At 42.4% G+C, this 13,585-nt stretch overlaps 1 protein-coding gene across 1 annotated transcript in view; it reads right to left on the bottom strand.

Annotated features, from left to right (window-relative positions):
* Positions 1-11,318: 11,318 nt before the first annotated feature.
* LOC142004990 (guanylate cyclase soluble subunit beta-2-like) overlaps positions 11,319-13,585 on the bottom strand; it is a 32,510-nt gene continuing 30,243 nt past the window's right edge. The window contains exons 15-16 of the mRNA XM_074982665.1: positions 13,459-13,554; positions 11,319-11,446 (exon numbers count right to left, since the gene is read on the bottom strand). Of these exons, the coding sequence (XP_074838766.1) occupies positions 11,319-11,446; positions 13,459-13,554 (224 nt within the window). The remainder of the gene's footprint in view (positions 11,447-13,458; positions 13,555-13,585) is intronic.

Raw genomic sequence — 13,585 nt, 5'->3', positions numbered from 1 at the left:
TGTTTTTATGTCTGTTTTGTGCCCATTAAGTCTTTGTCTAAGGGAGTTAGAAGTCTGTCCAATGTGCAAAGCATCTGGGGATTGTTGGCACATGATGGCATATATGATGTTAGTTGAGGATCATGAGAATGTGCCAGTGATTCTGTGAATAACCTGGTTAGGTCCAGTGATGGTATTTCCAGAAAAGAGATGTGGACAAAGCTGGCAGCGGGCTTTGTTGCAAGGAAAGGTTCCAGGACTGGTATTCGTGGGATATAGACTGTGGATGTTGGTGAGGATCCTCAAAAGGTTGGGAGGTTGACTGTGGGAGAGAACAGGCACATCACCTAGGGCCTTCTGGAGTGCGACATCTTCATTAAGGATAAGTTGTAGGTCTTTAATAATGTGTTGCAGTGGTTTGAGTTGGGGGCTGTAGGTGATGACCAGTGGTGTTCTGTTCTTGGCTTTTTTGGGCCTATCCTGCAGTAGCTGGTCTCTGCTACTTGACTGCTTTTTTGTTTTGATAGTATATAGACTAGCACGGCTCCCTCTCTGTTACTATAGCCTTAGTCTGCCTGTCTTATTTTGTTCCAACACAGGCATCAGTAAATGCCAAGCTACAATTCCATACCAAATCACTAGGTGGCAATGACTGAGAGTTATATGGAAATAGGGAAGAAGGGGCGAATGCAGTAGAAAAGTCTGTAATGGATTAATTACAGTAAAGAATTGCTGACTGAGCCTATTGCCATCTGTCTCTCTTTTGCTAGCCAAGTGGTTGGAAAGTGCAGCTTAGACCAAGAGGCAAACTGTCGGATGATTGTCTGGTGTGATTATTATTTCAAAGGCGATTATTTTTTAAGACTAAACTCTTAAGTTTCCCTTTCAGTGCCACTATTCAGTGACCAGGCACACTTGCCAAAAGTTGTGATTCAGGGGCAGAAGCGTTTATGCAGCCGAGGAAGAAGAAAACAAAAGGAGAAATGAAATAGAAGGAATGAGAAGATGAGAGGAGAGGTATTCTAGGCTGGGCTGAGGGTAGTAGCATAAAAAGTGATTCAAGATCCAGTTCTCCCCATAGAATTCTTCCTCATCCAACATGCTTCCGGCCCTCAGTTTTTCCATGTATTTTACTATATCAGGAAACAATCAAACCACAGTAAGCAATTCCTCCAATCTAGTCTAGAATATGTGAAAAGCATTAGGTAGTAGGTAAGCACTGCTTTTTAAAAAAGTTATAATTCATGGCAATAGTTGAACTATCCTGTGCTTTAACTTAATATGGTGTTGGAACATATAGTTAGGTTCTAGTTTAAATCAATAAGCCAATCAAAATAAAAAAGTCTGCCAGTGATTCTTTACTATAATTGGGGCCACAACATTTGTAGGTCCTTTCTTGGCCCTTTTATGTAGCTTTTTGGCTGAGTGTATGGCACTGTTTATTTTTACAGTTGCCTATCATGCTTGGCCCTTTTAAGAAGTGTCAGAAAGCAAAATCGCCATCTCAGAGAATGTGAAGTCTAATTTTAGGTGACAAAATTAGAGGTAGCCATGTTACTCTGTAGCTTTGAGAACACAAGACGACTTCTTGTTCTCTCATTTTAGGGTAGCAAACAAACAAAATAGGGAAAGAGATGAGAAAGTGGCTTAAGACATAGGCAGTATGGGACAGGCCATTGCATGCCTTCTGGTAAGCGTGTAGAATCGTAGACTCCTAGGGCTGGAAGGGAGCTTAGGAAGTCATCTAGTCCAGCCCCTTGCCTAAAGCAGCAGGATCAACCCTAACTTAATGATCCCAGTCAGGACTGTGTCAAGCTGAGACTTAAAAGCCACTAGGGATGGAGACTCCACAACCTCTCTAGGTAACGCATTCCAGTGCTTCACCACCCGCCTGGTGAAATAGTGTTTTCCTAATATCCAATGCACACCTCTCCCTCTGTAACTTCAGACCATTGCTGCTTGTTCTGTCATCTGTCACTTCTGGGAACAGCCTCTCTCCATCTTCTTTAGACCCCCCCATTCAGGAAATTGAAGGCTGCTGTCAAATAGCCCCTCTTTCTTTTCTTCTGCACACTAAATAAGCTCAAGTCCCTCAATCTCTCCTCGTAGGTCATGTGCTCCAGCCCCCTAATCATTTTTGTTGCCTTCCGCTGAACCTGCTCCAAAGCATCCACATCCTTTCTGTACTGGGAGGCCCAGAACTGGAGGCAGTACTCCAGATGAGGCCTTACTAGAGCTGGATAGAGGGAAATAATAACATCTCTAGATCTTCTGGAAAAGCTTCTCCTAATGCACTCCACTATGCCATTAGCCTTCTTGACTACAGTGGCACACTGTTGACTCATATCCAGCCTCTCAGCCACTGTAATCCCCAGGTTCTTTTCTGCTGCACAGCTACTTAGCCAGTCAGTACCCAGCTTGTAACAATGCTTGGGATTCTTCCATCCCAATCTGCGCTTGTCCTTGTTGAACCATATCAGATTTCTTTTGGCCCAATTCTCCTATTTATCTAGATCATCCTGGACCTAATCCTTACCCTTCAATGTATCCACCTCTCCCCTATCTTAGTGTCATCTTCAAATTTGCTGTGTGTGTAATCCATCCCCTCATCCAGGTCATTAATAAAGATGTTGAACAATTCCAGCCCTAGAACCGATCCTTGGGGCACTCCACTTGAAACCAACCACCAACCAGACATTGAGCCATTGACCACTATCCGTTGGACCCAACCATCTAGCCAGCTTTCTATCCAACATACAGTCCATGTAGCCAATCTATAGTTCCTTAACTTATGGGCAAGAATGTTGTGGGAGATGGTATCAAAAGCTTTGCTAATGACAAGGAATATCACATCCATTGACTTCCCCATGTCCACAGAGCCAATTACCTCATCATAGAAGCTAATCAGGTTGGTCAGGCATGACTTGCCCATGGTGACTCCATATTGACGTACAGTTGATCACTTCGGCTCTTCCAAATGCTTCAAAATGGATTCCTTGAGGATCCCCTCCCTGATTTTTTGGGAGACTAAGGTAAGGCTGACTGGTCTATAGTTCCCTGGATTGTCCTCCTTTCCTTTTGTTAAAGATGGGCACTGCATTTACCTTTTTCCAGTCATCTGGGACCTCTTCTGATTTCCACGAGTTATCAAATATAATAGCCAAAGGCTCTGCAATGACATCTGACAATTCCTTCAGTGCCCTTGGACGCATTAAGTCTGGACTCATGGATTTTTGTGCATCTAGCTTTTCTAAATAGCCCTTAACCTGTTCTTTCCCCAACCAGGGCAGCCCACCTCCTTCCCATACTGCATTGCCTAGTGCCACAGACCTGGGAGCTGACCTGGTATGTGAAGACTGAGGCAAAAAAGCATTGAGTACTTCAATGTATGTGTATGTGATGGCTGAGATTTTTTAGGGCTGAATTGATCACAAAAGTGTCATTTGTGTTAATGGGAGTTGTATGCCTAAACTCCATAGTGAGTTTTGGAAATAGCTAATTTGGTGTGGTACGTGAAGTAACTCACAGGCCATTTCAACACATGCCACTTTCGAAGAAACTGTCCAAAATATGCTAATGAGGTGTGGATGCAAATGCCCCGTGCCTCATTAGCAAAAGGTCATATGATTTAGAGTCCTGAAGATGTTCTTCCAGACTCCAAAATGCTGTTTAGAAGCATGGCCCCTTGAAGGGGGGGTCTTCCGGAAGGAAGTCCTTCTTCTGGAGGCCCCTTCTTCCAAAAATTTTCAGGAAAAAAATTGGCATGTGTAGAAATAGCCATAGTGTGTAGGTTCATGTATTCATCGAGGCTACGTCTACACTAGCCAAAAACTTGGAAATGCCCATGCAAATGGCCATTTCGAAGTTTACTAATGAAGCGCTGAAATACATATTCAGCGCCTCATTAGCATGTGAGCGGCCACGGCACTTCAAAATTGATGCGGCTCATCCAGACAGGGCTCCTTTTCGAAAGAACCCCTGCTACTTTGAAGTCCCCTTATTCCTAGGAGCAGCTAGGAATAAGGGGACTTTGAAGTAGCTTGGGTCCATTCGAAAAGGCACCCCATCTGGATGAGCCGTGCGGCAGTGAGCCGCGTCAATTTTGAAGTGCCGCGGCTGCCTGCATGCTAATGAGGCTCTGAATATGTATTTCAGTGCTTCATTAGTAAACTTCAGAATCGCCATTTGCATGGCAATTTGGAAGTTTTTGTCTAGTGTAGACACGGCCAGACTGTTAGGCCGAAAAGGACCATTCTGATCATCTAATCTGTACTCCCATATAATACAGGCCATAGGACTGAATTAATGCCTATGTGAATACAAGCCTATATTTTAGAAACAAAAAATTCAATCTTGACTTAAATATTTCCAGTAATGGGAAATCCACCACAAGCCTTGGTAAATTGTTCCAGGGTTAATTTCTCTCAGCCAAACAAATTAGACCTTATTTTTAGTCTGAATTTGTCTCACTTCAACCTGCAATTGAATCTTGTGTTCACATAGGCATTAATTCAGCCCAATGGCCTGTGTTATATGGGAGGACAGAATAGATGATCAGAACGTGCCTATGTGCAGGAATAAAAAGGGTTGTCAAAGCTAGCATTACTGGGAGGGTGAGGAGGAAGGAGGGGCTACTTAAGGAAATGAGATCAGAAATAGGGGCATACCAGATACAGTGAAGCCAGAAACGTTTATTCAGCCACAGAATTACAGATTGCCACAGGTTCTGAATATAATAATTAAGGTCTTTTTGCTGCTACAATCCTTTAGAATTAATTAGAACTCCAGAAGGTGTTTCTTTTACTAATATACAGTTTATAGGAACAAAATTCTATTTAAAGGAGACAATTCCTGAAGTGCCTGGTGCTGAGCACCCAAACTACACTATTAATTTCCAAACAAAAAGCAGTCAAGTAGCACTTTAAAGACTAGCAAAATAGTTTATTAGGTGAGCTTTCGTGGGACAGACCCACTTCTTCAGACCATAGCCAGACCAGAACAGACTCAATATTTAAGACACAGAGAACCAAAAACAGTAAGCAAGGGGGACAAATCAGAAAAAGATAATCAAGGTGAGCAAATCAGAGAGTGGAGGCGTGGGAGGGAAGATCAAGAATTAGATTGAGCCAAGTATGCAGACGAGCCCCTATAGTGACTCAGAAAGTTCCCATCACGATTTAAAGCATGTGTTAATGTGCCGAATTTGAATATAAAAGTCAGCTCGTCCACTTCTCTCTCTAAAATGGAGCAATAATTATATTCAAATTGGGCACATTAACACATGGTTTAAAGCGTGATGGGAACTTTCTGAGTCACTATAGGGGCTCGTCTGCATACTTGGCTCAATCTAATTCTTGATCTTCCCCGCCACGCCTCCACTCTCTGATTTGCTCACCTTGCTTACTGTTTTTGGTTCTCTGTATCTTAAATATTGAGTCTGTTCTGGTCTGGCTATAGTCTGAAGAAGTGGGTCTGTCCCACGAAAGCTCACCTAATAAACTATTTTGCTAGTCTTTAAAGTGCTACTTGACTGCTTTTTGTTTTGATAGTGTATAGACTAGCATGGCTTACTCTCTGTTACTATTAATTTCCAGAGTCCTTAGTTTTTACTCAGCCCATATACAGGCTAAACTTGGAGAGGGTGAGGATGGTTAGGCCATCAGATCTGGCTTGGGAAGCCCTGGTTTCAGTTCCTGGCTCTGCTACAGACTTTCAGAGAGACTTTGTGTATGTCGCTCTACTCTTTATCCCCCAACTGTAAAACGGCAATTGTAAGTTTTCCTTTCTGCCACTCCATGTCTGTCTTGTCTTATTAAATTGTAAACCCTGTGTTTGCAGAGACTTATGTGTTCATACAGTTCTTTAAACAATGGGATCCCAATTGCTTCTTTTATCTCTCTGTACTACCAATACGGTGATGAGAAATTTTGCCTGAGGAGGACTGCAGGATTTGACCATATAAAATGTCCATTAAATGAGTTCATCTCTCATGGGTAGTGCTATGGGATGTGAAAGTCTCAACTGCTATTAAATAGATCCATTTTGTAGAATACTTACAATGTTCCATTTAAATTGATTGTGTGCATAAGCCTGCTTTAATACACACACATTTAATGGTCTACGTTGGTTTAAATATTTCTTTTAGAAACAGACCTTTTAAAATTATTCTGTTCCTTGGGCCCAAAATTCCTGCTGATTTCATGAAGGGCATGAAAAGAACTCTTGTCTGCGTTCACTGACTGCCAGAATCATTGGTCTGTTACAATCTGGGAGCAGCAGGAGGCTACTGACTAAGGACACATGAGAGCTGCACAAAAGATTGCTGAATAAAGCCTTTTAACAAACAAGCAAAAAATAAATAATAACAAGTGGGAAGACTTACAGCATAAGGATTAGAAATTATTTTAAAGCCAGTACACGCTGTATTTGTGTGTATGGCCCTTTATAAACAAATAACAATAATGCTCCCTTCCCTGAAAAGCTTACAAAGCTGAAGGATGTATGATAAAAGGAAAAGGTGTTATTAAATGAATCTAATATGCAGCATTGCCTATAGTGCTTGTCTCTGCACCGTAGCCTGTTTAAACAAATTCCTAACAGGAGAAAAAAATATTAGCCGTACATGATCTTGTTCATTTGAATTGGAGTGGGGTGAAGATGTAGTGGAAAGCATTTGTCTGTATTTTAATAGGTTCCTTTAAGCCTCCTTTCTATGGACGAGTTAAGCGATCTCGGTGTCATGTCATTATCGCATTTTGAAGTTAAACAGCTACATGATCTATGAACTCTCATTGCACACTTAATTACTCCTGTATTTTTGCCCTATTCTTGAAATACATTATATTTCTTTGACAGTCCGCCGGGAGCAATGACTGCTTTTGTGACAGCGACATTGCCGGTGGTGTAAAAATCTATGCATCTGTCAGGTTTCCCCATGTGAAACATAATTGCTTAATTTCCATTTGAAAGTACATCCCTGACATTAGAACAACATAGACGCACCAAGGATAACAATGATTTCCTGACACCTACAATGGGGCATAATGCGGTAATAAATATGTGTGCAAAATGAGTACTCTATGCACAGAGGGAGCAGGTCTGAATATACAGCTGCAGATGAAGTGTTCCTCAGGAAAAATAATAATAAAAAGAAAGAAACCAACAGATTAGCTTCAGTGTGAGTCTGTGTCAGCCAGATGGCTTGCTGTGGAAAAAGAGCTTCCCTGCTTTATTCCAATAACCCTGCCTAACAGGCTGAATGTCTGAGATGAGAGGGGTAAAAAATGAGCTCATTCAGCTGGTGGTTTTTTGTTTATTGCCTATGTACTGCTTAAGCTGAAGCAAAGGAGGCAGCTTGAAAAGCATACAGAAGTCATACCTGAACAATGAGGTGTTAGATTATATTTGTAATTCAGTGGCATGGGATAGGAGAGCTCAAATCAGTCATTTGACCATTCAGAAAGGATAACGTAAAAGCAGTGACAGGAGAGAATACTCTTGTGATATTCCTCAAAGTGTTAAGCTAACCTTGTGCTACAAGATTTAGTGCTGCAGGCCACACCTTGGGGAGACTGGGGCATTAGAAACCTATATTTATAGAGCGGAATATATTGAGGAAACTTGTGTTGAAAAATAAGCCCATGTTTTCAAAAACTGCCTGCCAGAAGTTCAACTTGTAAATCTATAATTGTGAAGAAGGTTGGCCTTGTAATTACAGCCCTGCCTGAGATTCAGATGGTCGGAGTTCAATGTCTGACTACAAACATTCTGTTGTACGCTTGGGAAAGCCACCAAACGCCTATCTGCCTCAACTTCTCATTGAGAAATAATCATCATTTCATTCTCCCACCTTTCTCAGGCTTGTTTATTTAGACCAAATACTCTTCATACTCTTACTGTCATACAAGTAATAACTAGTTTAGATAAATTAGCTGATTTCAAAGGTGTTGCACGTCTGCTCCTATTGGCAGGTTTGAGTCTGCTCATCAGGTCTGAAAATCAGACAGGTTATAATGAAGTGAATAAATGCATGCACTCATTTTTTAACATCTTGGTCATTGTGTCCATCTCTTCAAAGAGAGAGGGAAACAGAATTCTGTGTGTACACAAATACCGTGCTAAAAAATTTTATCATTTCATTACGTCCCTGGTAAAGCAGTGACTTAACCAGACTGCTGCTTTGGACATGAAGGTCAAGAATTTCTTGGTTCTGGTGAGAGCTAAACACACCTTGGGAGTTGGGACAAGAGCTCTCCTGAGGAAAGGCTGGAAAAGTAACCAGAGTGATTGCTACATGCTGTGTGGCTGTTAGATAGAGTAAGGAGAGAGTCTTTTTGTTCTCAGTAAGATGGTGAGTCAAGGTTTCTATCCAGGATGGAGCTTGATCCAGATGGCAAAAGTTGGGTGGTTGTTTATTCTGCACTGAATGAGGATTTCTTGGAACATGAAGGGAGAGACTAGGACACCCTAGTTGCATGGATGTTTACCTTAGATTTGGTTTTATGTAGACGCTAATGCTAAATGTGCTTGAATATCCACCCCTTCATTCTCTGCCTGTCTTTGGCAGTGAGTGAATGTCTGTCATGTGAATGTCTACAAAAAATTACTGCTTTAATGACCTGTTTGCTTCAATTAAGGCTGGGCTATTATCTTTCCAAGCGTGAGCAGGGGAGGAGTGGATCAGTAGGACATGTGAGCAGAGTGTTTAAGGGGCCAGCTGTAATCCAATGTGTGTGCGTTTGGAAAAGCTCTGTGATGAATCTGTGACATTGCAATATTTCAGTCATCACATTTCTGACTCTGGTTCATGCATCATTTCCTATGGAAGTTTTGAGATTTTCATCAGTGTTTGAAGAGTAAATTGATACAGTCTAATCATTTAGAATCTCTGGCCTAAGACCAAAGTGTATTATGTTCAGTGTGTGTTATGTATTATACAAGCTGCTTGTTGAAAATTAATTGAGTATTCCTGTGCTAGATAATGTTTCTACATTCCCTGGAGCTCATCCCTTTGCGTGTGAGTGTTTTCCCAAGTGCAGTGCAGATGTCAGAGAAAAGGTGAATACAGAACACATGTAACAGACGGACTTTGTTACAGACAGTATAGTACCAAGCTTTCTAACCCTGTTTACTGGCTTGTGGTGCTGTTGTTGATGTGTATGCTTAATGCATAGTAGGAAAACTCCTAAGACAAAATGAAATATATCTTCAAAAGCAGCAAAGTGAAAGCAAGCCTGTGCCACAAAACTATTAAATAAAAACCGAGATGTGCTCTTGATGCCTCCTATGTATTGTATGGCTTGGCACATGGATTGCCCCATACAAATGAAAGAATTAAGTATTCAGTCAATATAGGTAGGAAGTCTGTTATACTGGCTCTTACAGTGCCAGTTACTTACCTATGTAATATTCATCTTCTCTCTTCTTCCTGAATTATACTTGAAGCAACTCTCTGATAAAATGTTTGGAAACATGTTTATTCCCATGCCCAAGCATAGAGGAAGAAGGTCATTCATTTCCCACGAAGAGAAGATTGATTTAATTTATGTCTTGAGCGAGTGAGTTCACCTTCTTGACCCCAGATAAAGTGAAGCCTAAGGATGACTGTGGGTCGAAATGAGATTTGAAAGGCTCTTGTTCCCCTCACAGAAGAGCTATGATGACTGTATTCAGTAGGCTTAATACACTGACGGGCAGTGGTTCCCGAACTTCTCATGGCCAAACCACTCCTTACCATGTCCACACCTGCTCCTCCCCTGGAACTAGACCGGGAGTGGGACCGTGGCCCTAGTGGAGTGGGGAGGCGTGATATGTAAAGGGCTGAGGCTGAGGCCATAGCTGGTGGTGGGTCAAGGGCCAGGAGTGGGGCCAGGAACTGAGCTGTGACCAGGGGGTGAGGCAGGGGCAAGAACAGAGCCATGGTCAAGCTGCAACAGGGGGCCACGGTTGGGAAAAGAGTTGGGGCTGTGTCCAGAGCTATGGGGCTGGAGCAGAATTGGGGCAGAGCTAGTTAGCACTACCTCCCTATTCTCCATGAAGTTTGGTACGGTCCCTTTAGGAGACCTTTGCGCTAGAGGTAAGAAAGTACAGGTTCAACTTCTGTAGTCTAGCTCCCTCGGGGTCCAATCAGTGCTGAATGAAAGAGTTTGCCCCACAATGGAAGTTCAATATTTTCTAGCACATTACCAACACTTCCACTGCATTCTGGATTCTCAGAAGACATTTAGGGGTAAATTACAGCTAAATAACCACAGAGCCAGGACTGGTGGCTGTAAACAAACTTTATGGGACCACGGGAAACTTGGCCATACCCATAAGTGGTCATCCAGCTAACTAAAAGCATGCCAGATTACAGAGTTTGCCCTCTGAGGGAGTTATGGATTAGAGAGGTTCAACCTGTAGTTCAGTCTCTGTGCCCATCAAATGTTTGGAGACTCTGGTGGTGGTATTAGGGCCTGGAATGGGACTGCCAACTCCTTTCATGTAGATCATAGTATTGCTTTTAGAAGGTAACTCTCTCGCTTCCAACATGGGAGGTACACACTGCTCTGAGACCCAGCTCCCCCACTCACTCATTCACTGTGTGGTCTTAGGTGAATTGTTTCACCCTTCTGCCCCATTTCCTCTTTTCCTCATTACATCAGCAAATATCTGAGCCCCTCATGAACTGGTAGGCTGCCACTTTGGGATGAACCTATCGTGGTTATGAAGCGGGGATAGAGCCCATGATCCGCAGTCATTTATTATTTGAGCGAACGAAATAAACTCCCGTGGAAGTAGATAGCAACAGTTTTGATCACTATATCTGCCAAACAGTAGAAACAGACATGATCACAGAATGTTCTGTGAACCAGTTATAACAGGGGGACTCAATCCCCGAGCTTCAGTTGTACTGGAGCCCAAGAAGCCTGGGTCAGTATTATCTCTCTGCCCACGGGCAAATGCAAAGGATTTGATTTGTGTAAGTATTCAGGTAGGTTATAAATTCTGTCAAACAATGCAGTACTTGTTAATATTACAAAATACTATTTGACTGAATTAGCTACTCAGTCTTATTGACATGCAAAGCAACTAGAGCTCTTTCTTCATATATGGTGCAGTTGCTGTGTTCCTAGGTAATATCTCGTTTTATATTGACAGCCAACCAGGGAGGACCCATACAGTATTTGAGTGCTTTTTAATAAGGAACAAAAGCTCATTTGTTTCCATGAAATCAAGGGCATCGATTCACCTTTCTTATTATACAGTATTGGATTGTTTAAAATCAGGAATGAAAATTTATTTCATTACATTGCTCGATAACAAATGTCTGAATTTTATTGTTCCTTATTTGCCTTTTATTACATCAAAACACAAAACCTAGAATGTGCATTGCTGTTGCTAAAGTGCTGTGTCCTCATCTGATCTGAAAGCTGCTGTTCCGTGTCACCTTTTGTACACTCTCCATTACACAGACTGGCTTCAGCCTCTGACAGATAACAAGTCAGAACAAAAAGAAGTGTGAAAAAAAATAAGTGAAATCACCAAGGAGTCCCTCCACTGTGAAATGAGCCAGCTTTTTAGCCATCCCAGTAGGAAACACTGACAAATTTGCTGATACCCTTTCTTAGGCTCTGACTTTGTCTCCTGAGAGAAGATATTCTCACAGGCAGAGCTGATGCATTCAGTTCTGCTTTTTCTGACCAAGCTGCGGTTTTTATTTCTGAACTTCTGTTGTCAGTTGACATATGTCGAGTTATGTGCTTCTGTGTAACAAAAGCAACAACAAGAGCTAAAATCTCTAAGTCTGAGTGCTCAACAAATTGGTGGAGAGATGAGAAAAAGAAAAGAGAAACAGAATATATCTGGGGACAGGGAATGAGCATGATATGGCTAGCAGGTGATCACAGGGCAAAAGGGAGTTGGAAGAGGGTAAAGTCTCAAAGGCAGGGGTCAGCAACGCCTGGCACGGGTGCCAAAAGTGGCATGCGAGCCAATTTTCATCAGCTCATGAGGTGGGAGCTCAGCCTTGCCCCTTCTCCCCCACGCATCCAGGAGCTTGCTCAAAGCCATGCTGTTTGTGGATTAACAAAAGACCAGCTAATGCTACCAACTGTTGTAAGCGGGATATTAGTGACTTTAAAATTATCACCAGCACCTGGACCATGCACAGAGGTCAAAAGCTGAGATTTCAGCACTTCGCTTTGGAAAGGTTGCTGAAGGTGTTCATTGTACCACTCAGCAACCGCTTTTCCAGGCATTTGAAAGCAGTGATTCTGGCCTGGAAGTTACGTTCTAGGAGCCTGGTGGACCACTAGGCTCTCCTTCTATCATAGGGTTTTGTGCTGCCAACTGCCACCACAGCAGGGGAGCACTTTCCATGCAAGTCTGATAGCAGCAGGGGAGGACTTCATGGTCCAGAAAGAGAAGTGATGGATTGAAGTGAGGAGAAAACAGAGATTCATAAAGCTCCCTCTGGGAGGAATAATTTTCTTCCTTTTCAAAGTGATACGGTTGAAATGCAAGGAAGGGGGTGGCTGCAAGGTAAATAAGCATAGCCTCACAAAAATCTGTACTGCTCGTGAGAGACATCCGCTGTAATGGGACAGCTGATGGCTCTGTCTGTACAAAGTACATGGCTGCTTTAACAGCTATACTTTATCATCATCAGGCAATGCCAAAAGCTTTGAAAAAATCTGATTTTACTGTTTGGCCAGGAGTAGTGGATGAGGCCAAATCAGGTCACTGAACCTGCTTTGACTTGGGTTAGCATTGGAATAAAACATGGTTCAACACTGGGATGTAAAACCCCATTTAATTAGTTAACCAGTTAAATGTTACGTTAAACTGGTTAACTGACTAAATGGGGAGCTGAGAGGGTGTTTAGGGACTGCTCCAGCCCCCTGCCCACAGAATGCCCAGAGAACAGATGTAACCAGTGACCCTTATCAATTTAGGGTGAGGCTTACTGGTTAACAGTTAACATCCCTAGTTCAACACAATTTAATGCTCCTCAAACCCTGTCATGATCTGAGTTTGCTACAAGAATTGAGTTTAAATCTTGCATAAGCTCTAAATCGTAATTGTTTGCCTTGTGCAGGTCAGTCAATGACCCAACCACATTTATGCTCAAATTTCCAAAGCCTTATTTAAAACAGTGATTGCTGAGGGCACATCATGGGTGGATAGCCACTGCACAGGTACAAACCCGTAGGGTAGACAAGCAAAGTGACTGTAAGGTACAATTTGCACCAGTGGAATTTGCTCCAGTTGCAAGCAAGGATAAATTGAACCAGTACAAATTAGTGGGGAGTTTTAGTTGGGGTGGCTACCTCCATATGAAGGATGGAAATCCTCAGCAAGGACAAGGTCTAAGTCACTAATCACAATGGTAAGCAGATGAGACGTGACATTTAGCAGAATGTTTTGGATCATCTTCCGCTCTCCTTATGGGAAATATAGTAGTAGGAGTATTTTGAAACAAACCCTTGATGTACTCACCATATGCAAGGCTGCTGCTGGTGAGCAGCTGCTGGCTGTCAGCGTACTTCATAACAGCAATAGTCTTTCTGGCTAGATTTCCCAGAGCATCTGCCTCTACAAGAAGGGGGAGGAAGGAGACCACACA

The sequence above is a fragment of the Carettochelys insculpta genome, chromosome 1 (genome assembly GCF_033958435.1).
Source record: "Carettochelys insculpta isolate YL-2023 chromosome 1, ASM3395843v1, whole genome shotgun sequence".
Taxonomy (NCBI): domain Eukaryota; kingdom Metazoa; phylum Chordata; order Testudines; family Carettochelyidae; genus Carettochelys; species Carettochelys insculpta.
Note: the sequence above shows the minus strand (reverse complement) of the source record. Positions and strands in the feature narration are given on the sequence as shown.